The sequence below is a fragment of the Trichosporon asahii genome (genome assembly GCF_000293215.1).
Source record: "Trichosporon asahii var. asahii CBS 2479 unplaced genomic scaffold scaffold00070, whole genome shotgun sequence".
Taxonomy (NCBI): Eukaryota; Fungi; Basidiomycota; class Tremellomycetes; order Trichosporonales; family Trichosporonaceae; genus Trichosporon; species Trichosporon asahii.
The window spans coordinates 2,083,246-2,109,816 of NW_014040855.1; the positions used below are offsets into that span (position 1 = coordinate 2,083,246).

The 26,571-nt window shown below is 58.7% G+C and overlaps 8 protein-coding genes across 8 annotated transcripts; 4 read left to right on the forward strand and 4 right to left on the reverse strand.

Annotated features, from left to right (window-relative positions):
• Nucleotides 1-1,359: 1,359 nt before the first annotated feature.
• On the forward strand, nt 1,360-5,360 carry A1Q1_04665 (uncharacterized protein; the record flags this gene model as incomplete). The annotated part of the gene is made up of 7 exons (XM_014322903.1): nt 1,360-1,633; nt 1,679-2,474; nt 2,879-2,943; nt 3,015-3,462; nt 3,529-3,686; nt 4,381-4,590; nt 4,633-5,360. The coding sequence occupies 7 exons, from the start codon at nt 1,360-1,362 to the stop codon at nt 5,358-5,360; spliced, it is 2,679 nt and encodes an 892-aa protein (XP_014178378.1).
• A 568-nt stretch (nt 5,361-5,928) lies between these two features.
• Nucleotides 5,929-8,176, forward strand: A1Q1_04666 (uncharacterized protein; the record flags this gene model as incomplete). The annotated part of the gene is made up of 6 exons (XM_014322904.1): nt 5,929-6,228; nt 6,284-6,381; nt 6,428-6,494; nt 6,716-6,858; nt 6,918-7,870; nt 7,914-8,176. The coding sequence occupies 6 exons, from the start codon at nt 5,929-5,931 to the stop codon at nt 8,174-8,176; spliced, it is 1,824 nt and encodes a 607-aa protein (XP_014178379.1).
• A 227-nt stretch (nt 8,177-8,403) lies between these two features.
• A1Q1_04667 (nicotinamidase) lies at nt 8,404-9,385 on the reverse strand (the record flags this gene model as incomplete). Its single annotated transcript, XM_014322905.1, has 3 exons — nt 8,404-8,751; nt 8,892-9,104; nt 9,236-9,385. 3 exons carry the CDS (start codon nt 9,383-9,385, stop codon nt 8,404-8,406), a joined length of 711 nt encoding a protein of 236 aa, XP_014178380.1.
• Nucleotides 9,386-10,742: 1,357 nt separating this feature from the next.
• A1Q1_04668 (uncharacterized protein) lies at nt 10,743-13,214 on the reverse strand (the record flags this gene model as incomplete). Its single annotated transcript, XM_014322906.1, has 6 exons — nt 10,743-11,248; nt 11,310-12,199; nt 12,244-12,393; nt 12,455-12,549; nt 12,598-12,788; nt 12,848-13,214. 6 exons carry the CDS (start codon nt 13,212-13,214, stop codon nt 10,743-10,745), a joined length of 2,199 nt encoding a protein of 732 aa, XP_014178381.1.
• Nucleotides 13,215-13,514: 300 nt separating this feature from the next.
• Nucleotides 13,515-14,820, forward strand: A1Q1_04669 (uncharacterized protein; the record flags this gene model as incomplete). Its single annotated transcript, XM_014322907.1, has 6 exons — nt 13,515-13,528; nt 13,581-13,769; nt 13,818-13,932; nt 13,991-14,147; nt 14,197-14,486; nt 14,530-14,820. 6 exons carry the CDS (start codon nt 13,515-13,517, stop codon nt 14,818-14,820), a joined length of 1,056 nt encoding a protein of 351 aa, XP_014178382.1.
• Nucleotides 14,821-15,676: 856 nt separating this feature from the next.
• On the reverse strand, nt 15,677-18,807 carry A1Q1_04670 (uncharacterized protein; the record flags this gene model as incomplete). Its single annotated transcript, XM_014322908.1, has 13 exons — nt 15,677-15,825; nt 15,875-16,771; nt 16,849-17,049; nt 17,117-17,365; nt 17,421-17,507; nt 17,562-17,681; nt 17,766-17,828; nt 17,898-17,948; nt 18,047-18,124; nt 18,169-18,258; nt 18,349-18,444; nt 18,589-18,630; nt 18,729-18,807. 13 exons carry the CDS (start codon nt 18,805-18,807, stop codon nt 15,677-15,679), a joined length of 2,202 nt encoding a protein of 733 aa, XP_014178383.1.
• A 537-nt stretch (nt 18,808-19,344) lies between these two features.
• Nucleotides 19,345-22,022, reverse strand: A1Q1_04671 (acetate-CoA ligase; the record flags this gene model as incomplete). The annotated part of the gene is made up of 5 exons (XM_014322909.1): nt 19,345-19,509; nt 19,636-19,820; nt 19,873-19,935; nt 20,013-21,280; nt 21,751-22,022. 5 exons carry the CDS (start codon nt 22,020-22,022, stop codon nt 19,345-19,347), a joined length of 1,953 nt encoding a protein of 650 aa, XP_014178384.1.
• Nucleotides 22,023-25,726: 3,704 nt separating this feature from the next.
• Nucleotides 25,727-26,089, forward strand: A1Q1_04672 (uncharacterized protein; the record flags this gene model as incomplete). Its single annotated transcript, XM_014322910.1, has 1 exon — nt 25,727-26,089. One exon carries the CDS (start codon nt 25,727-25,729, stop codon nt 26,087-26,089), a length of 363 nt encoding a protein of 120 aa, XP_014178385.1.
• Nucleotides 26,090-26,571: the final 482 nt, after the last annotated feature.

Here is a 26,571-nt window from a genome sequence, read left to right on the forward strand (position 1 = left end):
CACGTCTCTCGCACTCTTGACGGAACCTTCTCACCAGCTCACCGCACCTGCGCACGAACTCGCTTACCACGTCACACCTCTGACGTTCCTCTATTCTTCCACTCACCATTCACTCTAGTCACTCATTCAAACGCTCCTGTCCTGGTAAGATTGTCGCTGCTGGACGTTATCTGACTTCAGCAATCTCACTCAATCCTCCAGGCCAGGCGGGCAGTGCAGGCGGTTTCCGGCCCAATGCGATTTCATCGGCACATCGTCTCCCCGAACATCCCCTGTTCGCCTGGCCAGACAGCCACGGGTGTCCCCGCCATTGCATCAGCCTCTGAACAAACGATCCCGGGCTGTTCTCCATCATCCTCTCTCCTCTCCTCGCCGCAAGCCTTCTAGCCAGCACCCCATCCCCCACTGAGGTCACGGACGTCCAGGGTCACTTACGCCATTGTATGAGCGGCTCTTTTATTCTGTGATGGACAACGTGTTGGCTGTCCCGGGCGCCCACCCCTCTCTTCGCCAAACGGCACCGGGCACATCCTCATTGCATGAAGGAGCAAGCGCTCTCCCGGGTCTCTGACACCGTGGTGCGGAACAATGCGATTGAATCGGCACAAAGTTTGGGCTCCGCACCACTCACCGGCTGGAAGACAAGGCTCATCTCGACGCAGGACACTTTAAGACCGACCTCCCGATTCTCCTCACCGCTGCGGAGCAGCTTCGGCTACGGCCACCCACAATCCTTAACTTCGTAGCGCAGGCGGCATTAAGCCATTGTATGAGCGAGCGAGAGCAGCATCCGCCGCGTTGTATGCAACATGCTACACATTTCCTAGTACCGGCCGCCATTGACTGGAGATTGGACAGATACTGATACAAGACTTCTGCAGCTCCAAACCGAGCTAGAAGATGAGTAGGTCGGTTCATCTCCCACTCATTAAGCTCCAGGCTAAGCAATAGCTCGATGGACGCCGGCAGGACTGGGAATAAACGAGACCATGGGGTGATGCCGTTGGTGGACAACGGAGGTCTCAGCGGTGTGTGGCACACAAGGTGCGAGGGGTGCAACGGTGCTGCGGTTCTCGCTCCACTCGCTCCCCTCGCTCCTCCATCAGATGCGCCACCCAACCTGACGAGAAGACGACCCGCTCACCTGGCTCCAGACAGTCGGGTCCGACTACCAGCTGCGGACGCAAACGTGTTGCGTTCGGCGAGCCACCCTGTCACCGACTCAACATCACTTTCTTCATCTTGACCATCACCCACTGCCAGCACACCGGGCTCGCCCAACAGCCCGATCCACTCCAGATCTTCTACGTGCTGAACAACAATACACCCTACCTACCCAACCCACTTCCAACGAGAAGCATGGACAACCCTGCCCGCGCCCGTCAGCGTGGTGTCCGCAACGCTCGCCAGGCTCCCGCCGCCGCGCACCGTAACGACCGGCCCAGGCCTCGTCCCCACGCTCAGCGCGACAACCACGGCGCTCGCCATCCTCCCGAGAACCTCGACCATGTCGGCGACCACCACGGTGTGCTGTTTGCCGCTGACATCTGCGAAGCGGTCCTGATCGCCCGCGACATGGTGTCTCTCGTCCTTGCCACCGTCTTCGAGCTGCTGGCCAAGATCCTCCTGGGCTGTGAGTGTTCCCTATCCGACCGCTCTGCAACAGCACTAACCTCAGTCCTGGTTCTTTGCGCGAACCTGATCTTCACTCCGGACCATGGATGGGGCAACTGTGCTCGTCACGTTTCGATCTACATCATCTCTCTGTGCGGCAGCACCGGAGTTCTGCTGAACATGAGCGGCTTTCGTTGGTGGATCATGCTCGTCACAGTTCTACACTGTGTCCTGCGTCTCTCCATTGTATTCGCTACTCTCACCCTCAACGACCTTGAGTGGGCGCACGGGCCCCTCGGCTGTCTGTTCCGCGTGCTGCTTCTCGACCTTGTTTGGCGAGTCGTCTGCTCCCTCCTCCAGCTCGCCGGCATCACGCACGCGGTTTGCTTCCACATCCCCGAGGGTGTCTTGGCTATGATCTCCCTGCTTCTCTCCTTTATCAACATCGCTCTCGCTCTCTATCCCGCCGTCACGAGGTCCGTCGTCACGACTGCTCGAGAGGTCATCGATGCGGTGTGCTGCATCAGGTGCTACCTGGTCGCCGCGCTCTCTTCGGTCATCAGCACCGCTGCCTACCTGCTCAGGGGGATGGTCGGCCTTAGCTTGCTTGTGTATCACCGCCTGACCGACCAGTTCGTGTGGCATGAGGAGGAGCTGCGCCGCATCGAGCGTCTCTTGTACGAGATGGACCAACACGGCACTCAGCTCGCGCAGGAGGAGGCCGAGCACGCTCAACCCGCTCAACCCGCCCAGTCCGAGGAGACCGATCTCGCCTGGGGATGGATCCTCATTCCGGGTGTAGACGGGGAGCGCGAGTCGGCCCGCTTTAGGTTCCCGTATCCGATTCCGCAGTCGCAGGAGTAAGCTGCACCGCTGCCGGGAAACCAAGTGGCAGCGCCTTCTGGACAATTCGAGAAATGCTCATAATTCATAACCGAAGCTGGACACTATGCATAGACATTGCTCTCAGAACTTCTGAGCTTGCAGGAAGCAGCTCGAGTGGTACCATGGTCGGAGGTTGCATGAGTGGTGCCTAAAGTGGAGCTGTGTGCTGGCTGACTGGGTGCTTGGTTGAGGTGCAGTCTGGAGCCCACCTGGCCGTTGGCCCATCGAGTCTTGCACCGGACGCTCCGCTCCGTCACCTTGCTCCTCCCTTACTGTCAAGTGTCCCGTGCAATGATTTAGTTGATAATACAGGAGGACTGGCTGCATGTGGTTCACTCGCCCTATGTTATCTGACTTTCGAAACGACTGCTGATTGTAGTGCAGCTGCGCATCACCCGTTCGTCGACCGACAAGCGGATAGGGCCTCGCCCAGGCCAGGACATGGTTTGTGTGTGCTCGCAGTGTTACGCCGAACGTGACTTCTGCCTAGTCGATATCAACTGATGGTGTGTAAGCTCCGCCGTTCGCACCCCTTGCACTCCCAGCAACCCCACAGACTCGAGCGGTCTGTCCATCACGAGACTCTCCACCCCAACCTCTTGGTCGTCCGTCAAATCTGCGCTCTCCAACTCCCTCATCCAATCGCTCCTCCATGAACTTCCTCGTGGCGCTCGTCATCCCTGTCGTGCTCGGCTGGTTGTTGATGCTGCTGGTTTTGGGGCCCCTCCACTGGGGTCTCCGCCAGCTCATCAGGATCGTCTTGCTCCGCATCAAGCTGGCTGTCATTCTGGCCATTCGGCCCATCGAGGCGGCCCTTTACAATCGCCTAGGAGGCAAGTTGCCTCGTCAATTCCACGCTCACCCTAGATCCAGAGAACTGGACTGCTTGGAACATCTGGGGGGTTTTCCTTGCTCCAAGGCTGGTCGCGGGACTGAACAAGCTTGGCGAAGTTGGGCAACCAAGTAAGTCTCCACCGGTGGATCGAAGTGCCCAGGCGCTGACAGCCAAGTGGTACGCTTCTTGGGCAGGTCGGTCGTGATTAGCATCGAGACTGTTGCTTATGTCGTCTTGATCTGCCTCGCTCTCAGTTTCAGCATTGATGAGCTACACAGGGTGCGCCAGGAGTTGTTCGGCGGTGGCCAAGGGCTTCTCTTGCCCCAGCCACATGGCGTCGTCGTCTTAGTCCGTTAGCTATGCTTCGCTCCTCTGTAGCTCTTCGATAGCCATAGATGCACCTGCCATTCGCATTCTTCAACAGTCGTAATTGGGCAACATTTGGAAAGTGCTGTGAATCAATCGAAGGGGTTCTTGTCGTCGTTTGATCGCGAGCTCTTCCCTGGTCCGCTGCTTCCCGTCTGGTACGTGAGGGAATCCATGGAGGATGATGCACTAGTTTGCTGTGAGAGTGGGGAGATGTTGACCGTGAGAGACTCAGATGGAGGCAGTGTCCATCACCACACCCAAATTTCGCCGCCACACTCACCCACCAAGCGCCTTCACCGCTAACCCACCATGCATACGTGCATCACAACCCTTTCGGGACGCACGAGATGGTCATCATGCACGATGAAGCCATTCCCCTGTTGAACACCTTGATGTGCTGGTGCTTGCCTAATCGCCGACTGCTGTCGCACTGCTTACCACGCCCTCCATTTCTAGGATCCCAGCCGCCCAGAGGTGCAGTAGCGCACGGCGGGCACGAATGGGTGATCTGGCGGCGTGGAGAGGAGGAATAAGCTGGTAGGCGCGTGGGATCTATCCGTCAGTGCTCATGGCTAAGACGTAACGGAAGAAAACGGTGGCAACAAGTGCTCTCGAAAGGCGCGTGAGACCATCGAGTGCGCAGCCGGTGTTGTGTGTGTCGCTCCCAGCACATCTAGGTCCTTCAGCGAACGCATTGTCATTCCTCTTCCTCTCTTCATCCCAATTCCCACTCGCCACCGCGACATCTTCGACCCTCAACCAATCTTTCAGCCCCGCATCCACCGGCAAGACATTCAGCAGCACCAAGATGGCCAACAAGCTCGCTAATACAATCCTCTCCGCGCTGTTCAACGGCCTCAAGACCTTTTTCGCCCCCATGTGGGAGCGTGAGTAGCTCCCTCGAGTGGCCAGTGGCAAGCTAACATCAGATGTTGTGATGTTCCACATCGGCGCGATCCTTCTGGGCCTGCTCTTCCAGTGGGCGCTCGGCGCCGACTACATCGTCCTCTACCCTGACCACCGTCAGGATCAGATCTACGAGGCCATGGACTTTGTTCCCATCATCTTCATTCTGCAGGCCCTCATTGTCGTCAGCATCAAGTACTGCCTGGCGTATCGCAAGAAGCGCACTGCCATCAAGCTCATCGAGGACGTCGAGGCCGCTCCTGGCCGCATGTCCTGCAGCACCAAGCCCTCCGTCATGAACGCCATCGTCGCTCACACCATGGACCTCGCCAAGCGCTTCGCCAACCCCGCCCTCCTCGCCCGCGTCATCCGCCTTGAGCGCGACAACCTGAACGCTCTCTACCAGAACGAGTACCACCAGGAGCAGCAGAGCACCGAGGACCAGCTCGCCAGGGCCGAGATGCAGTTGCGCATTGCGGACCAGGTCGCCCTCGTTGCGCAGCTGCTCAACATCGAGTCCGCCACCCAGGAGGCCGCCACGGAGCTTGGGGCTGAGGAGCGTGAGCAGCGTCGCGCCGCGCGCCGCGAGCGCCGCGAGCGCCGTCGCCTCGAGCTGCAGGAGCTGTACGACTCGTGCACCAACTGCCGCGCCGCCATCGATGCTGGTGCCAGGAACCGCCGCGAGATCCGCCAGTGGATCCGCGCCCGCAAGGCGAACCCCGAGACCGAGCCCCTCCTCCCTCGCGACTAAGCCTGCGCTAGCGCACCTGCTCGCCTTCCATAGCGTAGCCAACAAGGTCCCTGCTCACACTTCGAACATCCACTGTTAGCTTTACTCTAGTCCTTCCCCCTCCACCAAACTTCCGCGTTGCGGACCCGCCCTCCTCTCCACCGCTTTCGCTTCGTTAAACCTGTAAATACTTTAACAATTCAGCATGCATGCACCAAGCACAGTGAGCAGTAACAAACCTCCGATGTACCCCTGATGCATGCATTGAGCATTCTCTAACGGGCTTGGAAGCGGTGAGAGCGGATGAGCGTGAGACAGAAGTGAAGGATCTCTGAAGGACACCGTGGGGAGTAGCGTACGGCGGCGCTCACTGCTCGTGGTCAGTATCGGGTCAAGAGTGTCTGCATGGGCTCAGGCGTGGGGGAGAGATAGGCGTGCAGAGGGGGAAGCAAGCCTCTCTAAAGCAGCTGGCCTCTCCAGTTGAACGCAATCGAGAGCGGTCGAGCGGCGATGGCGGCGGCATGCTGAGGCTCACCACACGCCTGCACGCTCTCTCAGACGTCCCCAGATCTCAGCACCTGTTCACAACATGCTCGCCCCTCTCGCCTATCATGTCTGGGGCGCAGGTGAGCAGCTACCAAGCGCTGACCCGGTCTCTGGTCAAAGTGTCAGTCAGCCGGAAGAGACACTGACATTGACACTCTGTGTGGCTCGGAGGGAGCGAGCTACTCTGTCGTCGTGCGACGAGCGACTGTGCGATGCGAGCCAGAGGAGCATGGCCAGACTGGGGAGACGGCGTCAGCTCTTGCATACTGTGTGGGGGGCCAGGCCAGCACCGCCCGAGGGCGAGAGCGCGAGAGCACGACAAGAGGAGGGCGGCCAGGCGGAGGTGAGCGCTTGGGAGGGGGGTGTACTCCATGTCGCCGGCCTTGACATTCACAAAGGTGCTCCCCCACATCCACATCTTCATCTTCCCTTCTCTCCACTCCTCACCACTCTCCCTTCGACTTGACGGGACGACTTCGGGATCACAGGCAAGCAGGTGAGTTGTGAAGACACAGAGCTCGAAACTGACCCCTGGTTCCGAGCCACTTTGAGCCTCAACTTCGACCGCATCTCATCACCCGTAGCGGCGACGAGCCTACGACCGACTCGGTGAGCTTCCAAACCCTGTTCTAAGCTGACTTCAGTGTCCCTCGACGCGTTCGCCTGCTCGGAGACGGCGAGCATCAGTGCGCGTGACGGCAAGGTAGGTGCTAATCGGAGCATGCCATCGAGCTAACCCCAGTTCGCTCCGCCGTAGTCGCGCCTGTCACCGGGTGCAGTCGAGGATCGGTGAGCTCTGTCCTCGTCGCTGTATACTGACGTCCCAGCAGTGCGGCCTACCTCTCCCCGCAGTAGTTGGCAAGGAAGCCGACACGCAGACCGGCACACGGCCTACAATACCTGTCGTGAGCTTCCTCGGCCACTACGCTCAAGCTGACTCCCAGTCTCCTCACTCTCCTCTCGCCTCGGACAAGTAAGAAACACACGGTGAGCTGCTTTCACGTTGTTGAGCTGAGCCCAGGTCATGTCGAGTTACGGCGGAGACTCGGAGTACTCGGAGTACTCCATGGACATGGGCTGGAGTACCGAGTACAGCCCGAGCGACAGTGGTTCCAACGAGTGGCCGTACTGGACGTCCGGCGGCAGTGGCTCGGATCAGTCCGCCTCCGACCCCAGCGACGGGAACAACAGCGAGCAGGAGGACGCGGATCCTGGTGACGAGCACGGAAACGGGAACGGGCTTGCGCCAGTCACGCCTGTCCCCTCGGTTGAAAGCATCGATGACCTTCCCGGCCTCTCTCACGAGAACGATACCGAGACCACTGCAAGCCTCGCGACGGTCGAGAACAGCAACGGGGAGCAGGGCGGTACGGTGATTGTGGTCCAAATGCCCACGCACGGCCCCGAGTGGGATGTCTCGGACGTCGAGGGCGCAGACAGTCTGCCGGCTTACGACGAAGACACGCCTCCCGTGTACGACGCCCACGACGCCGACAGCACTCAGCCTCCGGTCCAGCTTCAAATCGACGTCCAGTTTACGGCCCAGCCTAGCCCCACCCTGCCCAGGACGACGCACGGCCCCTCGTGTCCCTGTGCCGTGTGTGTGATGGTCTACGGCCCCCAGACTCTAAACGTCACGCCTCCGCAGCCCTCGGCGGCCGAGCTGGAGGCCGAGCGTCAGGCGCGCGTCGAGCGCTGGCGCGCCGCGCACGCCGACAGCGATTCGGAGGCTTCCGAGGCCGACGAGACCACGCCCCTGAATGAAACGGAGGGGCACTGGGGCTACGCGACTGTGGCCGCCATGAGCCACGAGGAGAACGAGCGCCGCCAGCGCCGCCAGCGCCGTCGCGAGCGCCGTCGTCGCCAGCAGCAGCAGGGGTATGCACGTGCTTCGATTCGGCGCTCACTCGAGATCGCAAACCGCGTGTACGCCGTCAGTGGCCTGCTCGGGAACCGCCGCACGGAGTACTTCCTCGCTCTCTGCTGTGAGTGTCTTCTCTGCCATGTGGAGCGCGCTGACACTCCCAGACCTCGACATCTTCGTCGAGGGCTTCCTGCAGTACGGCGTGCCCGTCCTCGGCATCTTCTCGGCGCTGCTGTACCTGTGCGGCGTGAGGTTCTGCAACCTCCTCATCGTGTGGGTCATGCTTGGGTGCCTCGAGGTGGCCCTCCTAAGGGTCCGCCACGACTCGGGGTGGACTAGCCAAGAGCATGTCGCCGAAGAGGTCGAGCGTTGCGTAGCGCAAGTGGCTGAGCGCAGGCGCCGCCGCGCCGCCGCTAACGCCGTATAGGTACCCTAGGGTAGGCAAGAACCAAGGATGAGGAGGACAATCAGGACAAGTGAGCATCGTCGAAAGTTGAGGCAAGCGAATGACTTCCGGATCAAGAACATGTTGTGCATAGTATTAGCAAAGGTTTCATCAGTGTGAATAGCCTCAGTGACATGTGATTAGTTTACGAACACGATCCTGCACCCCTTCGGACTTCTGATCCACATGTTAACCTTATACAACGGTGCTCACCGCAGCCATCCCTCGAGCGCGCCCTCGTCCCCAATGACCTCTCCGCCCTTCTCCCTCAGCTTCTCCCAGCACTCGCCCGCCTTCTCATCGCTGATGCTCCGAGTCCCAGACAGGAGCACGGCGGTCTTGAACCCGTGCTCTGCCGCTGACACCGCGGTGGCGGAGACGCAGTAATCACCGGCCAGGCCGACAACGACGACTCGTCCAACGCCGCGCGCACGAAGGAAGGAGGCCAGTTCGGACGAGTCGGCGGCGGGAAGTGCTGGTGGAGGATCGGAGGGGGAGCCGGAGGGCGTCACGTAGCCCGCGAAGGCGGAGTAAGCCTCGACGCCTGGATGCCAGCCCTGTCGTCAGCTCACTATCGACGGCTCAGTAGCTGGATCTCGTCCTCAAATGCTCATCAACGATTCTTGCTGCTTGTCATGGACGCTGGCAGCCAACCGACATGCTCAACTCAGAGCAAGAGTCTGAGTGCGGTACTCACCTTACGAACCAGTACGCAGCTGTCGCCCAACCGCTCCAATTCTGGCCGCAGCTCGGCGTCGATCTCAACGCCATCCGTGCCAACGACGCAGTGATTCGGCCACAGCGTCTGCGTGTACGTGTTACCGTATGCGTCCATCTTCTGCACCTGCGAGAACACCTCGCCACCAGGGTGGTTCGACGCAAAGCTGATGTGGTCCGGAGGATGGTAGTCCTGCAGTTAGCTCAAAGCGGCCCATTTCAGCTAGTCATGACACAACGTCGCTCAAAGCTCGCAGTGCACCGCGCAAACCAGGGGTGCAAGAAGAGCGGATAGCAGACGGAAGAGAGTCATGAAGGACCCACCTGCGAGGCAACGACGACGTCCCAATCGCGCTTGAGCAGTTGCTGAATAACAGGAATCACCTCCCTTCCGCCGGGGACGGCAAGCGACCCGCTGGGCGGGAGGAAGTCGTTCTGGACGTCGACGACGATGAGTGCGGTCTTGTCTCCCATTTTTCCAAGGGTTGCCCGGCAGATTCGAGACCTGCTGTTGGATGTTGCAAGTGTCCGTTGGAAGGCGTCGATCGCGAAGTAACGAACCCAGGGCCCAAAGCTGCCCGTCCATTGCCGGCGGTCCCAACTTGCCGAGCCAGCACTAGGTATCCACCGCGGAGGGTAGGCAGATACGCCGAGGATTTAGACGGCGTCAGCGGGAGCATTTCAAAGCCATTAGGGCCGCTTGTATTGTCAGTCCCTGAAAGTTTCAAGTGGATTAGTAAACTGTATTAGTCCACATATTCCCACGATTACAGACAGTGGGGACAATGCATGCCTCAAGCTATAGAAGACCAAGCAGCTCTCTCAGAGCGCGATGCATGCCTCCCCTGTAAGTAACGGTGGTGGGGGGCTCATGGGTGGTGATGAAGGGTGGTGAGAGGTGGACGTATGCGCAGCGAGGGATGTCTAGAGGTGGAGGTAGTCGGAGGTGGCCGATTAGTCTTTCATTAGTGCGGTCACTATTTCAGGTTCCATTACATTTAGTGCCCTAGATAAGGAGTGCCACATAGGACCCTTGCATTACAGCATTTCCGGAAAAAGGCTTTCTCCAGAGGCCATCAAGTTTAGCAAGGTCAGGTATGCATTCCAGACCGCATTAAGATGCAGTTTTCTGCATGCAAGCCCCGTTTTCGCCAAAGATTCAGAATATGCAAAACCATTTGGGGGATGTCATAGAGAAAAATGGAGAAAGATGGAGGTAAAGTTAGGTCACAGAATCGAGAATCAGCGGTGACGGGAACGGTACTTAGTACGGCTGACGCCGTAATGAGCGGGAGCAGGTGGATAGCCGGCCGGCTGTCGAGAGTGGAGGTTGAAATTTTGATAGGCTCAAAGATGATAAATCGAAATTGCTATGCATCCGTCTCAAACTGCTACGATCCTTAATATCTCTGACGTCTATGCAGCTCTGGCTATCAGATGGTACTTCCTAGAGCGGTGTTAATGCATCGCATCGCCGTCAGCGATGCTCACGGCCGTCGTCGACAGTAACGGAATAATAGTTGCGGTGCACCGACAACAGCAGCGATAGTTGGACTTCGCACTTTTTGCAGGTGTCAGTCACGTGACTTTCAATCTCTCCCTGCTCAACGCTGAAAGGCAAACAATGGGCGGGTTGAGTCTCCTCGCGACTTCCCGTGTATGGTGTGTCATCACAAGCATGCATCCCTCATACTGAACAATAACCAAGCGTGATGTTTCACAGGTAGCACGTATTGACTATTATACAACGGCTTCGCATAAAGTGTGTTGATGTTGACGGTCGTACTGCCCTTCAGGTCGAGGAACGGCGCGAGACGAAACGGTATACCACTTAGATCCATGTTTTGATTGTTGCGCCCTGCACCTCTTCGACGACCAGCGCCTGCGTATCGCCGAAAACTCCTCCCTCACCGGAACCGTTTGACACATACTCTTGCCAACGGGCTGCGTCGGCGATTACGTCGCGGATAAGCGGCATCTTGATGTCGACGATGTCAGACAATGGGGTTGCAGCGGGGGGCGGGACCTTCATTGAGTTTTCGGTGGTTGGGGGGTTAGTCTCACCGGCCCAGATCTTGCGTAAGATGCGGCGGTCCAGACTTTCGTTCCCGGTAAACGTGAAGGCTGTCGTGCTGATGACCAGCTTGGTTCCGCGGAGGCACTCGGTGACGGCTGCAACCGCGAGCATGGTTTCGTTTCGTGGGCTGTTCGGATCGAGGTGAACATAGGTGACTACTGCACCAGGTGCGGCCCCGGTCAAATCCATGATACGCGAGTTGCGGACGCCCGAGATCTCGCCCAACTTCTTCTCGATCTCGCGCGCGACCACGGGCTGTCCTGCAAGTTAGATCACGAACTCTGATAGCGACTCTTTGCCCTCGCCAGTGTACAAGCTTACCTGTTTTGGCGTCATAGGCGACAGCTGAGCGGCCATCCGCCACCACGTCTGCAAGCTCGGAAAGGCGTGAGAATGGGTTGTTGAGGGCCCATGGAGAAGGTAGCCTCTTTTTGTTAAAGACAGCATACTCGAGCGAGAACGGTCGTGCAGCGTTAGGGGCGTTGGTGCCGAGCGAGGAGGGAATGGCAGAGGTATCGACGGTAGCTCGTGTCCGCGTCCATGTCCTTCCATGAATAAGCGAAACGAGGGACAGAGGGAGGACGGGCAGAGTGCCGTACTTTCCATCTGGATCGAGGAGAGAGAGGATAGGCGCCATGAGGAGCGACCATGCAGCCAGATCTGCCGTAGGTGGCCACCTCAGCAGCCCCGTGCCCTGCTGTGCCTTGTCCTTGAAGATCTGGTTGAACATAACGAGGAGGAGCCGGACGTGCTCGCGCTGAAGTTTCGTCTCAAAGGACAACGCATCGACACTGTTGGTATTCAAGCCCGAGTAGCGCGTCAAGTCGAACATGGCGAGCATGAGGTGCTCGAGCCACAGGAGACCCTTCCTGGGAAGGAGAGGAAAACCCAGAGGATCGGCAAAACGTACGCTGTCACCTAACTTGTCGAGCTCCTGCTTGAACGCTTCAACACGCTGAGACACGCTGTCTTGCAGGTGTTCCTCCTTGCGGATGAGAAAAGGTCGGGCAGTGTAGCCGCCGTACGGGGTGACGGATGACGGGTCTCGTTCCAACTGCTCCCAGTCCTCGGAGGCGGCAATTTCGCGCATCAGGTCGTCGTCAATCTGACTTTCTGCTGCCCAGAGATAGAGACACCCAAGGGGCGCATCTGGATCTCCGGGGAGAAAGCCCATCAGGCGGTGGCGCACCAACGAACCTTTCACGCGCAACCTTCGACGTCAGCCCCGAACAAGCGGGGAGCAATGTGAACTTACAGCTCCAGCCACGCCAAGAATGTCCGACTGCAGTCGATTGCGTAGCGAACCAAATACAACCATACGGGGAAACCGGATACCAGCAACATGGAGGCGTTGCCCAACGCCGATCTCCAGTCCCCACGCTTCTGAAGCCCCCCTTCGACGAACCTTTTCGTCAGTTGCTGGGTTGGGGTCATGAGAAATCAGGAGGAATGCGAGAGAAACGCACTGATACAAAGGCTCTCTCTTCTTCACTTTCGGCCCGGATGAGAGTACGTTGTTGACAAGAACGGAAGAAACAGCAGGTCGGTATCTGGCCGAAACCTACAGATTCGTTAGCGACCATAAAGAAGGTGACTTATGGGAACTCACGGTTTCCATCGATTCAGAGATCTCTGGTCTGGCGGCCTCCGTCTCGGCGAACCGTAGAAGGTCGATGTCGCCAGCCGTTAGAATTGTCTCTTCTCCGTCCGTGTCGCCGAGAACGGCCGCAATCTCGTCAGCTTTGCCAGAGGCATCCTGTGGAGAGTCGTCCTCGTCATCGCCTTTAGCCTCGGCGACAGCTTGCATATCAGCGCCGACCGTCCCATTAAAACTTACAACGGAGTGGAGTCTGGTCAACGATCGACATCGACGTTCGCACCAGCTCCGCGATGCGGCTCTGGCTTGGGAGACCCCGCCTCTGAAGTCAGGGAAGGCAACCTTGCAGAAAACTCACCAACGACCGAGCCAACTGCAACTTGCGAGGGTGCGTGAAACGGTGGCGGGCCGCCGCTTCGACGACAATGCTGTCCTCGCTGTCGGAGGAAGTTGCGTTGTCCATCTCCTCCTTCCCTGTCAGCTATTGAAGGCAGCCAACTCACCTGATATCCTTCGACTCGAGCATCCTCCGACACCTCGAACCTCTCAGGGACGCTCTCAGAGAGAGCCTCTCGTGCTTGGGCGTAAGCGGCCCGAACGGCGGGGGATTTAGATAGGGATGGCCTCATGCAGTCTATTGTGAGTAGCAGATGGATGTGGAGGAGAGGATGCGTGTTGAGCAACAACTGAGGGTCAAGGAGGAGAAATTGCGTGGCCAGGTGCTGGGCGCACATGATGGGAGTGACACACGGAAGAAGGTACCCCTGTGCGGCGATCCTCAGAACTGGCTTCGAGCGCAAGGGCGCAGGGCGCTAACCATGCTCCTCTTCTATGAGAAGAGGAGGGGCGCATGCTCGTGCGGTTCGACTTTCAGGAAAGCACGTCAACGGTTTCTGTCTCTTCTTTGTCTGTTAGTCTCGCACTTCACAATGAGTCTGAGCAGGTAAGTTTCCCGACACAGTCTCGGCGTCGTGATCGAGTGGCTCATAAAACAGTGCGTCGCAGAGGTTCAAGGACCTTCAGGACTTGATGGGCAGCCCTTCTCTCGAAGTCTTCCGTCTCTTCTGTCACCATACTAAACAACCTTCCCCGTTCCAGGATGCTGTCTGCGACGCTGTCGGAGGAGACCTAGAGGGTGTGGGTATCACCCCGCTCGAGGAGAACGAGGTGCCTCAGGCCTGTGTGTGAGTCCATACGTATACCTTGGCCTCTGCGCCGTACTCATCCAACAGGTTGTATCGGCACTTTCGCGAACAGAACGCTTCGTCGAGACCGGATTACGATTCGTGGCAGGGACGACGTCAGGGCTGGTTGATCATGGCTTCAGTTATTGATAAGCTGACGGCGGTACGTACATCTTCTGGAGCTACGGTGTGGAACAGCGATAATATGCTGACAATGACAGTATATCGGAGGCGGGATTGACGAAAGAGGAGTGTGGGGGCTAGCGGTCGCCGCACTGGACGTAGACTCATACGACTGGTACGAGGTCGAAAAGGCCTGGGACGAGTTCGAGGAGTTCGACGTACAGGCGATGGCATGTGTTGTACGATGGTCATTCGGTAAGTGGATTGGAAGACATAGGCTTCGGACTGACATCTTCAGCGGCAGGTCTGGGGATGCTCGAGCCAATTTACGATCCCAGTCGGGGCGTCTCTTTCAGGGTGGCAAACCAGCTTCCACATGAGGACGCGAGGTGGGAGAGCAGCGGCCATCCCTCCTCCATCTGCCGCATGATGGGGGAGTGGCTGAGTGTGCCGTGGAACTTGAACGACTTGAAGAACGGTGAGGGCGTGCTTCCCTTCGTCCCGGGCTATGACACGTCGATTGACGGCCATCTGGCGCTGCAGCGCTATCTGGACGAGGAGTGTCTTAAGACGGCAGTGAGGGACACGGCTGAGGTGCGTCTAAGGCTCATGCACAGTTCATTCGTATTAATTCCAGGCCATGTCCATTACACCCGATGAAGGATGCCGTCTGGCTCGCCTGTCTCCCTGGTTTTTCCAGTTCCATTCCCCTATCGGCACACCAGCGGAAGAGAAGATCCGTGATGACGGATACGAGTTCGTGAGCCGCGTTATCAACCATGTCAAAGAATCCACAGGGAGGATCTTCGGACCCACATCGTATGTATGGGACCGGGTGGTTCAGACCCTTGATCCTGCTGAGTCTGCGTTGGGCACCGGTGTTCATGGGAGCGCCCCGGAAGAAGTTTACTCTGCCCTCGAGATGTGAGTTGATAGGCTCTGATACCCGCTGATAAGAAGTCTGAAGGCTGGTGCCGAAGAAGGTGTTCCTCCAAGTCCCGCGGCCTTGGACGCAGCGGGACCGGAGGTCCCTATGAGGACGCTTCTGCGGCTGTACTACTGGGGAAGGGCGAAGAACGCCGCCCCCACCGACACCGCTCCCATCAGCGTCGCCGCCCACACCACCCCCGCCCACACCACTCCCACCCACGCCGCGCCCCTGATGTAGAAGTATCCGTTACACGACTTTGATGCACGTTGTGCCTGCCGTTCCAAATAGTGCAAGTCCACGCTTTGTACAAATATTAAGTAGAGACTTACATGCACGTAGAACAAGTGCTTAATAGAACAAGAAACATGCATATGCATGAGTTATTTGAAGTTGCGGCGAGGTTGCATGTTCACCGCGGTCTCGTTTCGTAGCGCCACACACACGTTTGAATCCACCTGTGAGCCGAGTTTAGGCACGACGGACAACAACGGTATAGCTCACGGAGTACAACCTAGATCGAGAACGGGATTAGTACCCCGCACAAATCCGGCCATAGACCGATCACAATGCTTCAGCGCTTTTAAACCAACCTCCATTGTGAGACTTGCCTCGCATTCTGCAGACAAGGTCAAGTGACACTTCGACGCCACTCACCACCGCAATCTAAGCTCATCATCCCGTTGAACCTTTGCCTCCGCTCTGCAGCGAAAAAGGAAATGTACATCTTTTCATAAAGTTGAGCAACATACTGTCGGCCATCATTGTATTGATCACATGGTGCTGAGCGCATAGGTCCGGAGTTCGTGTATGCTTCGTGGACTGAGGGCACTGAGGACGACCGAGTCAGGAGATGTTACTTGGAAGCCTTGATCTTGCGCGCTGGGTCGCGTTTCTTGTTGTTCAACCCAGCCTTGCGAGTGGCCGGGGCGCGTTTTTTCTTCGGCTGGCTCGACGACGCCCCCGGGCCGCTGGGCCCGTCCGACTTTTGTGCTGTTCTGCTGCCTTCGAGTATTGGTCAGCTCAGAAGCGAAGCGGATCACGAACAACGTACCGTCCGGGAGACTGCGGCCGGGGTATGCGCGGGCATAGGCTGCGACAACGGCTGGTGCCCAGCGCGAAGCTTTGAGCGTTAGAGTCCCACCGAAGAGCGAACCATACTTCGGCTTCTTAGTCTGCTTGAGCTGGTAGTCAACGGTGCCCCTGACGCCGGACGACGGAGGGTCCCTTGTGAGATGGAAAAAGAGGAGGCAGCGCTGCTGGCAGTCTGCTCCGCTGGTGGTGGGCATGATTCGGAGCGTCATCTCGCGTAGAGTCGAGTCGTCCCTCAGCTTGGGCGAGGCTTTGATCCTCCCGACCAGGATGCGATCCCAGCTCTTGCGGCGCTTCCGCTCCATGCTAGTCATACGCTTGATGCCCTCCAGCAGGATCTCGGTCGCCTCGCTTGATTGGCAGAAAGGGAGAAGGATCCCCGTTTCCGGGATACGACATGTGCACCCTGGTAGCACCGCGATTGGGAGCCTGTTCTCCGCCTTCGCCCTGGAAACCTCTCTCTTAGCAGACCTGCGCCAGTAGATCAAGCCGCAGAGCAGCCGAAGACTCATGTGGCAAGCATTCGATTGATGCCGTTTCTCCTCGTCACGCAGGAGGAGTTGTTCTCGCGGCCATCCATTCAAGTCGGTCCACAGCCGGCCTCCGATCTTGAGGTCCTCAAGGTTCCCTTTGACGAGTTGCGGCTCGGGTCCGTTCAGCTTTATCTTGATTCCATATTTGTCCATACGGCGCTTCACCATGCCGCTGAAGACATACAGATCGGCGCAGTCGAGATTCAGGCGCAGTGCCTGATATGTGAAGTCACAGACCGACGCCGTGGACGTCGACAGTGAAGTTGGCGAGGGTGCAGAACGAACAAGCGAGCGGGACGTCACGATACTCGCGGGGGCAGAAGAAGCTGAAAGGATGAGTATGCTATAAATACGAGGGAGAACAGTAGTCGTACTGCGTGATCGCGAGGTAGGGCAAACTCACAAGCGGCGCCGCTGGTGGTGGGCACAGACTTAGACCACACGCGGGAGTTATGAGTGATCCGAGGTGGAGAGTCTTCGGTTGAGGTAGCGGGGTGCGTGCTGAGAACTGGCGGCGCGTGTGTTGTCGATGAGGTAGGGTAAGAGGAGAGAAGCGGAATCAACGCGCCGGCGTTCAGCCGGGGCGTACCGTTGACAGCCGTAACTGAAGGCGTCAGTATAATCTCGAATGGCAAGATACTGCACTATGACCGGAAACGCTGTTATAGTACCGTCCAGCCGGCCACGAGGAGGGGCACCAAGCTCTAAGCTAGCATATCCAATGACCATCGGAGCGAGCGTCGGCTCCCTTGAGAGTCCCTTGGGCATGCATTGCTTGGAGCTGATCGCCTCATCATCGTTCTCCTCCAACTTACCCTTGGTATCCTGGTGCTTAGACTCGAACGGGTCGCCGACAGGGAAGATGTCCTCGCCTGTCACAAGGCTTCGCTTGCGGCTCGATGTTGTGTATTTTGGCGAGCCTGACGAGTAAGTATGATTCAAAAAGTTGACGAGGCATGCCTGTGACAAACTCACCGATACCGGCGTTGGTCCCCGAGATGGGGTGCTTGAGTACGCTCGGGAGAGCTGATACAGCTCCTTCTGCGATACGCGCGCCAGAAACTGCAAACATCAGTAAAGTCCCCTGTCCAGGTCCGAAGGCTGCAGGTCACTGACCGAAGTTCGGCTGACCGCTGCTAGGGGAGAAAATGCCCTGGATTGAGGCGCGAGGGGAGCGAGCTGTTGGCTGTGCGTGTGGTGCAAAGGGCGGCTCGTTCTCGTCGAGCGCGATGGTACCTGATGACGTTAGCACAGTCTGCAAAGAAATGGTGTGGAGGGGAAGACATTAGACCGGGTGACCAGGTGCTGTGGCAAACTTACGGATCGGCGACCGGGGAGTCTGGGCGGCTCGAGGGGGCCCATTTGCGGCGACCCAGCTGGGGGCTGAGCTTGTCAGTGCTGTCCAGTAGGGCCGGTCCAGGTTGGATGGCCTAGTCCTGCGGCAAAACTCACCGGTGCGCGCTGCGGCGAGGGGCGACTTAGACGTAGAGCTCTCGTCGGTCGCTTAGCGTGTCAGTAATGTCCAGGAAAAGAAGCAGGTGCAAGATGTGTGTGTGGCGCGGAGAGACGGGCCGAGTGGACAAGTGCTGTGGTAAACTCACCCTTGCGTGCGCCGGTGATGGGCGCGAGGGTGGCGGACGAGGGGGCCGCCACGGGGTGGGGGTCGGCAGGTGCGGGCGCTGATCGCATCAGCTATGCTCAGGGGACAGACCAGGTAACTCACCGATCGCCTTGATTTTCTTGGCAGGAGGGGCGTCGGCGTCGTCGGCGGTTCCTGCCACGCGACGCTTGGCGCGCGACGACGCGCTGGTCTCTGAGAGTGTGAGTGATGTCCGATCATGGTACAGGTGTGTAGACGCGTGCTGCGGCAAGGTCACACACCGCAGTGCTGCGGCAAACTCACTAGTCAGGTCGATGGCTGTGACGGCCGACAGGCCGTCTGAAGCTGAGCGGCCAGAAGAGTTTGTGGTTGGCCCAGTGCTTGACATCACCGGGGTGTCTGGAGGTGTCAGTACAGTCAAGGACGAATGAATGCAAGGACAAGTGGATGCAGGGACGAGTGGATGCAGGGACGAGTGGATGCAGGGACGAGTGGATGCAAGACACCAGTCAACTTGGGTGCTCGGGTGCTGCAAAAACTCACTGTTCTTGGTGTGCGAGCGGGCGGCGGTGCTTGTTGATGCGGCTGAGGTGTCAGCACACTCCAGCAAACAAGGAGGTGAGATGGAGGACGGCTAGACACGCAGTGAAGGGAGGGAAGAGCAGGTCATGACGGTTACTCACCCCGAGGCTGCTGACGGGCGAACAGCTCGTCCAGCGAGAGCTGGCCGGGCTGCCTCTTCTTGCCCCTCGTCGCCGGCATGTTTAGAGCACCTGGGGGCATGAGTTAAGGAAAAAAAGAAGAGAAGAGAGGAGAGCGGCGAAAGATAAGGAAAACCCCTCAGCGCACGGGGCTCGACGCACAGACTGCTTGGTGCAGGTGATGACCCTGGATCAGCACAGTCATCTGACGCCACCGGACTCCGACGCGCCGAAGGAAGGTCATGTCGCAAGCATGCAAGTCTGCTCAGCTTCTCGTTCACGACCGGAGCACGAGGAGCTCACGATCCATGACCAAACCCTGGTCACTATGTCGGGCCCGCCACCGGTACCTTCCTTGCGCGTCCCTGTGTGTTGTGTGGTGTGGACAAGATGTGCAAACTGTTGGCTGACGGTGCTTACCAGAGACGGCGATTGTACTCTTGTCTCGTACTCCTACATGCAGCTTGTTCACGATGTCTTGTTGGACGCGGTGTCCATAGAACTTGCTTCACATCGATCTGGCCGTTACAAACATACAAACCCATTTTTGAGGCCGACCTAGGTGTCGAGCCTTCAGACTTCGATTCCTATCCTTTTTTCACTTTGCCGCGGCGACGACCTCCTTGATGTGCTCGAGCACGGATGGGTCCTCGAGAGACGACGTGTCACCCAAAGTGTCGAGCTCGCCCGTGGCGATCTTGCGCAGCAGACGGCGCATGATCTTGCCGGAGCGCGTCTTGGGCAGTCCAGAGACGACGTAGATCTGCAATGGTCAGCTCGTAAAATCATGCGCAGCTCGTGTGCTCGCGCAGCCAGATGGCCGCCGCTCGCGATCGAGTGTTCGACTCGCCTTTTTCGGACTCGCGAAAGGACCGATAACTTTGCGGACTTGAATGGTAAGTTCCTTGCAGAGCTGATCGACGGGGTCGTTGCTGTCGAAAGCGCCCTTCATGACGACGTAGGCAATGACGGCCTGGCCGGTGAGCTCGTCGGGAACACCGATCACGGCCGCCTCGCTGACACCGCTGTGCAGGATCAGAGCGCTCTCGACCTCAGCCGTCGACAGGCGGTGACCTGGTGTCAGCGTAACGCTCCTTCTGCCACGAAAAAATGGTGCCACACTTACCAGAGCAGTTGATCACATCATCAACGCGACCCTTGATCCAGTAATAGCCGTCCTCGTCCTTGCCTGCAGAAATTAGCGAATGTCAAACGAATGATACATAACCGCTGAGTCCCCAAAGAAGAAGTAGCCCGGGTAGGGACGCATGTACGTGTCGAGGTAGCGCTTGTGGTCCTTGTAGACGGTACGGGCGATAGAAGGCCAGGGCTTCTTGGCGGCGAGGACACCCTCGATATCCTCACCCTTCTTCCAGGGCACCTCCTTGCCGGTGTTAGGGTCGAGGATAGTGAGGTCCATGCCAAAGAAGGGGAAGGTAGCCGAACCAGGCTTGGTGCTGGTGCAGCCAGGGAGGGGAGTGATGACGTGAGATCCGGTCTCGGTCATCCAGTAAGTGTCGACGATGGCACACTCCTTCTTGCCGGCAAAGTCGTTGTACCAGTGCCAGGCCTCGGGGTTGATGGGCTCACCGACCGAGCCGAGGACACGGAGCGAAGAGAGGTCGTAGTCCTTGACCCACTCCTCACCCATGCGACGGAGGAGACGGATGGCGGTGGGGGCGGTGTAAAGCTGGGTGGCCTTCCACTTGTCGACAAAGTCCCAGTAGCGCGAGGCGTTGGGGTAGACGGGGGTCGACTCGAAGACAGTGGTAGTGGCACCGAGGGCGAGGGGACCGTAGACGATGTAGGTGTGGCCGGTGATCCATCCGACATCGGCCATGCACGCGAAGCGGTCACCCTCGTGGACGTCGAAGACGTACTTGACGGTCAGGTAGGCACCAAGGAGGTAACCAGCAGTGGAGTGGACGACACCCTTGGGCTTGCCGGTCGAGCCAGAGGTGTAGAGAATGAAGAGGGGGTCCTCGGCGTTCATGTGCTCGGCAGGCGAGTAGGCGGGGACCTTGGCGACCTCCTCGTCCCAGTACTTGTCACGGCCCTCGGTCATGGGGACCTTGTTGCCGGTGCGGCGGAGGACGAGAACGTGCTCAACGAGGGGGCACTCGGCAAGAGCGGCGTCGACGATGGCCTTGGTAGCGATCGACTTACCACCACGACGACCCTCGTCGGTGGTGATGAGGACCTTGCACTCGCAGTCCTGGACACGGTCACGGAGCGACTCGGCGGAGAAACCGGCGAAGACGGCAGAGTGGACGGCACCGATACGCGCGCACGCGAGGAACGCGGCAACGGCCTGCCAGGTCATGGGAAGGTAGACGGAGACGGCATCGCCCTTCTTGACACCGTACTCGCGGAGAACGTTGGCGAGACGGCAGGTCTCGTTGAAGAGCTCGCGGTAGGTGATCTCACGGGCGTCCGAGGGCTCGTCGGCCTCGTAGATGATAGCCGTCTTGTCGGGGTTGGCGTAGTAGTGACGGTCGAGACAGTTGTAGGCGGCGTTGAGGGTACCCTCGGGGCTGTAAACGGTTAGCGACTCGGCGTACGTCACGCTGTGAAACACATCATGTGATGCCACCAATGCACCAGAGTGACTAGCCCACGCACACAGCCATCACACCGATCCGCAGAGACCCTTCATCTGTGTAAGACTGCCAGGGGAGACTGCCGGATCGTCTGTCCGCGGACACGGACGAGATCACGGACGCCCACACCTCCACGCTGGATCTGACGACCACAACGGGCGGGCTGCGCTTACCGCGTACGGCCCCAAAAGTGTGGGAGCCGTCGTGGAAGTTCGCGCGATCGCTGGCAGCATGCACAGCGCACCCAGAAGTGGGCCGATGACACTGGAGGGAGGTCTGCTACTGGCTATCTATCTCAGGAGAGCGCGCATGGCGAGGTGCGGTAGTGCGAGGGGGTATTTCATGGGGCAGTCGGTGATTTGTCGGTGACGCAGATGTGGGGCGGAAAAGAGGCTAATACTCACAACCACTGGATGTCGCCCTCCTCGAAGCCGCCGGCACGGACGGTCTTGAAGTCGGAGAACCACGAGAGCGACTCGCGGGCCTTCTCAGCCCACCACTTGTCGCTGTCGGGGCCGATGGACTTCTCGTACTCGGTCTTGTAGGCGTTGAAGTCGGGGCCGAGCCAAGGCTTAGGACGGCCGTCCTTGCCCTGGACACGGGAGGGAGGGGGGTAGACCTTGCGGTGGTCGGGGCCGTCGGCAAGCTCGGCGTGGTGCTTCTCCTCGGTCGTCATGATGTCTGGATGGGTATGGGGAAAGGAGGGGACGGGGTCGGAAGGGGCGCGAGGGTTATATATCACGGGTGCAGCTGTGTGAGCGGCAGAGCGGGCTCGGTAGCTGGGTGTGCGGATGCTCAGCGAGTAGCAGGAGGTGAGATGCAATGACGGTCAATTTAGCCTTAGGCGATTGTCCGGGGGCACGAGAGCAGAGGAACGTCTGTCTCGCCGGCTAGCTCCTGCATTTCCTGGGTCGTCCTGGGATCTCTCCTGGGACGAGGGCCGAGGGCGCGGGTCAAGAGGACAGACGTCGGAGGCGCAGGGACGGGGCAGCTGTCACCTGGCACGGCTTTGCGCCTGCTCGCTGGGATGCTGGTATCCTTGGACTGAGGTCTGGAGCCTGGTCGCGCGCTGATCAGGACGATGTACACGGAAACCGAGCGCCAGGTCACAGGACGCTGGGCGGGCGGTGGACGGGCGAGGCGAGACGAGGCCAGGAGAGCGGGGGACGGCAGCAAGCGGCAGGCGACAGGGCAGGCGGTCCGAGGCAGAGTGCTGACCAAGGAGTGTGGTGGTCGCTTGGTGGCTCTGTCTACCGTGCCGTTGAGCCGTCGCGATCAATCGACCATAGAGAGGACGTATGATGGCCCCAGGCACAGGTATGCAGTGACGCTGATTCGTTATCGCGCCCTGGGGCCGGCCTCCCAACCCCAGCAAACCCCAGCAATACTGGCATGCCAGCTGACACCTGACGCATGACGCCTACGCCTGACGCCTGACGCAGTCTCTCTTTCACTGCCCTATCAGGCAAGAACCTCTCACAACTGGCCGACCGGTAAGGGTCGTTACCGGCTAAGCCTCGTCTAATACGCACCGCCCGCCAAAGTGGCCCTTCTTCCCTGGAACTGCAGACGCCCCGAACACCTGTTCTCCTCTCTGTGCCTACTGCCGCCAACCCGCCAGCCAGCCAAACCTGCCAACCGTGCAGTCGTGGCCACAATATCCCCCACCTGCATCTACCAGTCTGCCGAGCACCAAGCTCGCCCGCTGCCCGCCAGCCCGCAGCCAGCAACTCGAGCTAGTTGCCCAGCTGCCAGATGCCCCGACGGACTTACTCCGGTATTTACCCTGATATCATCGATTATTACAACTAGCTTTGACGATGATGACAGTTCCCAGAATGCCATATACCAGATCTACCGCTATTCCTCCGCTCTTCCATCAGCGAACGTCGTCGACTGCGACGGCCTCACCGGTCCAAGTCGTCCCCGGAACAAGGCGCCGCCATGCTACCTCCACCACCCTCCGGACCATCAATCCATCTGTCCATCCATCCCACCACACCAACCTCAACGGCGTATTATCCTCTGGAATTCACCGAAGACTACTAACTAATCGGTCACGGCAGTGTCAGGTCCACGCGTACCTTGCCCCCCGTCCTGAATTGAATTCTAGCCCTCTCTGCCCCCCTCTGCCCCGCTCTTGACCCCAACATCGCGTCTGTTTTCCGCTGCGGGGCACAGGGGGCCCTCTCACCCACCCTCGTTTGTGCGTTGAGACATCACCCCTGTCATCACCATCCGCTGCGCGCGCCGTTACATCGCTTGCAGTCTATAACGGCCATGCCAAGCCTTTCGCCATCGTTAAAGTGGACTCGGGTACCCCGCCCAATTCTAGGCGTGGCGTCTTACCAATCACGAGTCGCCCCTCACGCCGTCCATGTGGGGGTGGCAGCGGTCAGCACTCTGATGGTCTTCCCTCTGCACTTTCACGTATCCGTATGTCGCACCCGAACAAACCCGTGGACTGGGCAAGTTCGATTCCTGCTCGATACCGCATTCCTCTAGCTACCCCGCAAACAGGCTCCTGCCGCAGATTTAATGTCTACACAAACCTTGGTTCACTCTAGACTCCTAGACTGTGCTTCAAGGTTACGTGCTGAAGTGGTCTGGATTGCTGGGCCGTGCAGACAGGCACACGTCTGTGCCATGTCGTTCCCGGACGTGCCGAGCGGGCGTTCAGTCCGCTAAACGCCAAGAGGGTTCCTGTGAAATTCATCAGCTGTTACCATGTTGTGATCGTCCTTCGTCGGCTTGTCGGACGAGAACAAGTGCATGCAGGAGCGGCAGTTGACGACGAGCACGGCCAGAGCCGCGCCGAAACATTCTGGCTACCAGGGTGGGGGTGCAGCTAGGAACAAGTGGGGGTTTGGGGCACCAGCCAGAGTGCGTGACCCCACACGCGGGCGCAGGGCCGCAGACGACTTGCGAGTTCCAACTCCTGGGATCCAGGGGATCGGGAACGAAAGTCGGCTTCGTCTAAATCTCTCGTCGCTTATCCGTGTAATCTGCTTCCGACCGACTCCAATGGCCGGTCCGGCGTTGTTGCACTTCGAGACGTTAAAGAAAGTCAAGCGCCAGATGGCCATGTGGATGCACACCCCTCACCCCCATGCGTTCTTCCTCCTTCTGAATCTCACTCAACCTCTCCAACCTATCTTTGTGGTCGTGCAGATAGCGAGCTCCGTCGATCGACTCACCCGTTCAGGCGAGGGCAAATGCGTTCTCCTTCCAGTCGGACCACGGCGAAATTTCAGTTGTTCCTTGCGATCGCGTGGTCGCGGTGGTTGCGGCTGCGGCGTCGATCATCGCACACTCGTCACTGACATACGTTCCTGCGCACCCTGGCAGGTCGAACGCCGCCATGCATGACCGGCAAAGCTTAAACCGCTGGCACAGACCTACCATGGGTCGGCGTAGCCGGTGGAGGCCGGTGGAGGCGAACCCAGTGTCGGAGATTCGGCGTCTTTATGACCTCACCATATCGTGAGCATCACCTGCAGCGAGAAAGCCCGTTTTCGAATCATGATAAGGGGGAACCGCTGAAGGTGAGACGTATTTTCGAATCACGGGACTTCGTTAGCCAGCGGCCTCTACCACTGTGACGCTCATTCGTTGATGGCTATCCATGGAGGGTCGTTAGTATAGTCGGTCCGCCTGATCGCCAGCATGGCTCAACTTCGCCGGTATGGCTCCATTAGGCCCACGGTAGCGAGCAAATGTCCGATGGCGAACTACGTCTGTGCGCGATCCCGAAATCCGTCCTTCCTGTCGAAGCTGGAACGGTGTACGATGGCCGTGCCACATACTGAGGTACTCACCTTCGAGCGCACAGTGCCCACGATGTCGTCTCCCTTGCAGTTCCAGCGTTGGTCTGCTTCACAGCAACGTTAGCTTCGACTGCAATTGCAACGTGATCTATCGCCTGCGTCTCTGCAATGTCAACACGCTTCACGATGGTGACTCTTGGATTCCATACTCGCCTTCAATCCAGTGCGGAGCAGTTGTGACGCAAGGACCACCGACAATGTCTGCCGACGATCGACCTCCACCGACATCCGCTACCCGGCGACCAGTAGTGGCAAGCTCGTCTGGCGACCGACACTCCGACATTCAGACGCCTGTCATGTTCACGCCTCGGTAACCTCGCGCCTGACATCTTAGGCGGCGGGATGCCCGGAGTGCGGAGAGCATAGGCGTGGCGGCTGTGATGTCGGTGGGCTTCCTCGGCGGACATGGGTTGAGGACGGGCGAGGTGGAGGTCGACGAGGGAAGGCCAAGTGTCGGTGCGGCTTGAGGAAGGCGATCGGGCATGACGTCGCAGGTGTTTACTCACATGATCTGACAGCGATCTCCACGCCGTCTCTGCTCATCTCCGCACATATGATGCCATATGCCGGCGGAGTCAGCATCGCCCGTGGTGTCTTCCTCGACTTCCCCCCCTGGCTGGACGGGTACTCACAAACAGCTGGCTTGTTGAGGAAACCTCCCCACGAACGCGATGCTAGGACGGGCTTCAATGAAAAAGGCTGCTGGGCGTGTGCCATGCCTGTCAATGTTGAGGACGAGGAAGACCAATTTGTGGGACAGCTCACCTTCAGCAGAACGTACGACGCGCTGGGGGACCGCATCGATACACGACGAGTGCTGGAACCAGCGCAGGCTTTGGAGCAGCTCTTTGGGGCCCGATGGGAGATGTCCAACCAGAGTGCAGTTGTGGAATCGACGGGAAAGGTCAAATGGTAGAGAGAACGGCGTCGATGTTGAGGAGTGAAGGAAGGCTGTGCGATGGCGAACACACAAGACCTCGAAATCCGAATGAGGAGGACGGGGAAGACACACCTCAGCCCACTAAGGTCTCAGACACCACGTGGTCGGTGCGATCGGTGCGCCCTTCGAGGTCTCTGACGACGAACGACATCGCACTCGCTTATGCTCATCCGCAGTAGCTCCTCATCCAAGTACTTGCACTCGTCGCTGACGCTTGACTGCAGATGATGGGCCCTACCGAGTCTCCCCAGACTCTTTTCGAGGTACTGCACGGCTTCTGATATCATCTGTCCGACGTCTGGAGTATTTCGGGGCACCCGCGCTGTCACTATCGGCCCCTCCACTCCAGGCACACTCGGCTCCTCATAACTCACCGCCATCGATCGCACAATCACGAGAGAACAATAGCATCAACAACGCATGTGACTGCCCCAGTTCTCCTCTACATAAGGTGAGGT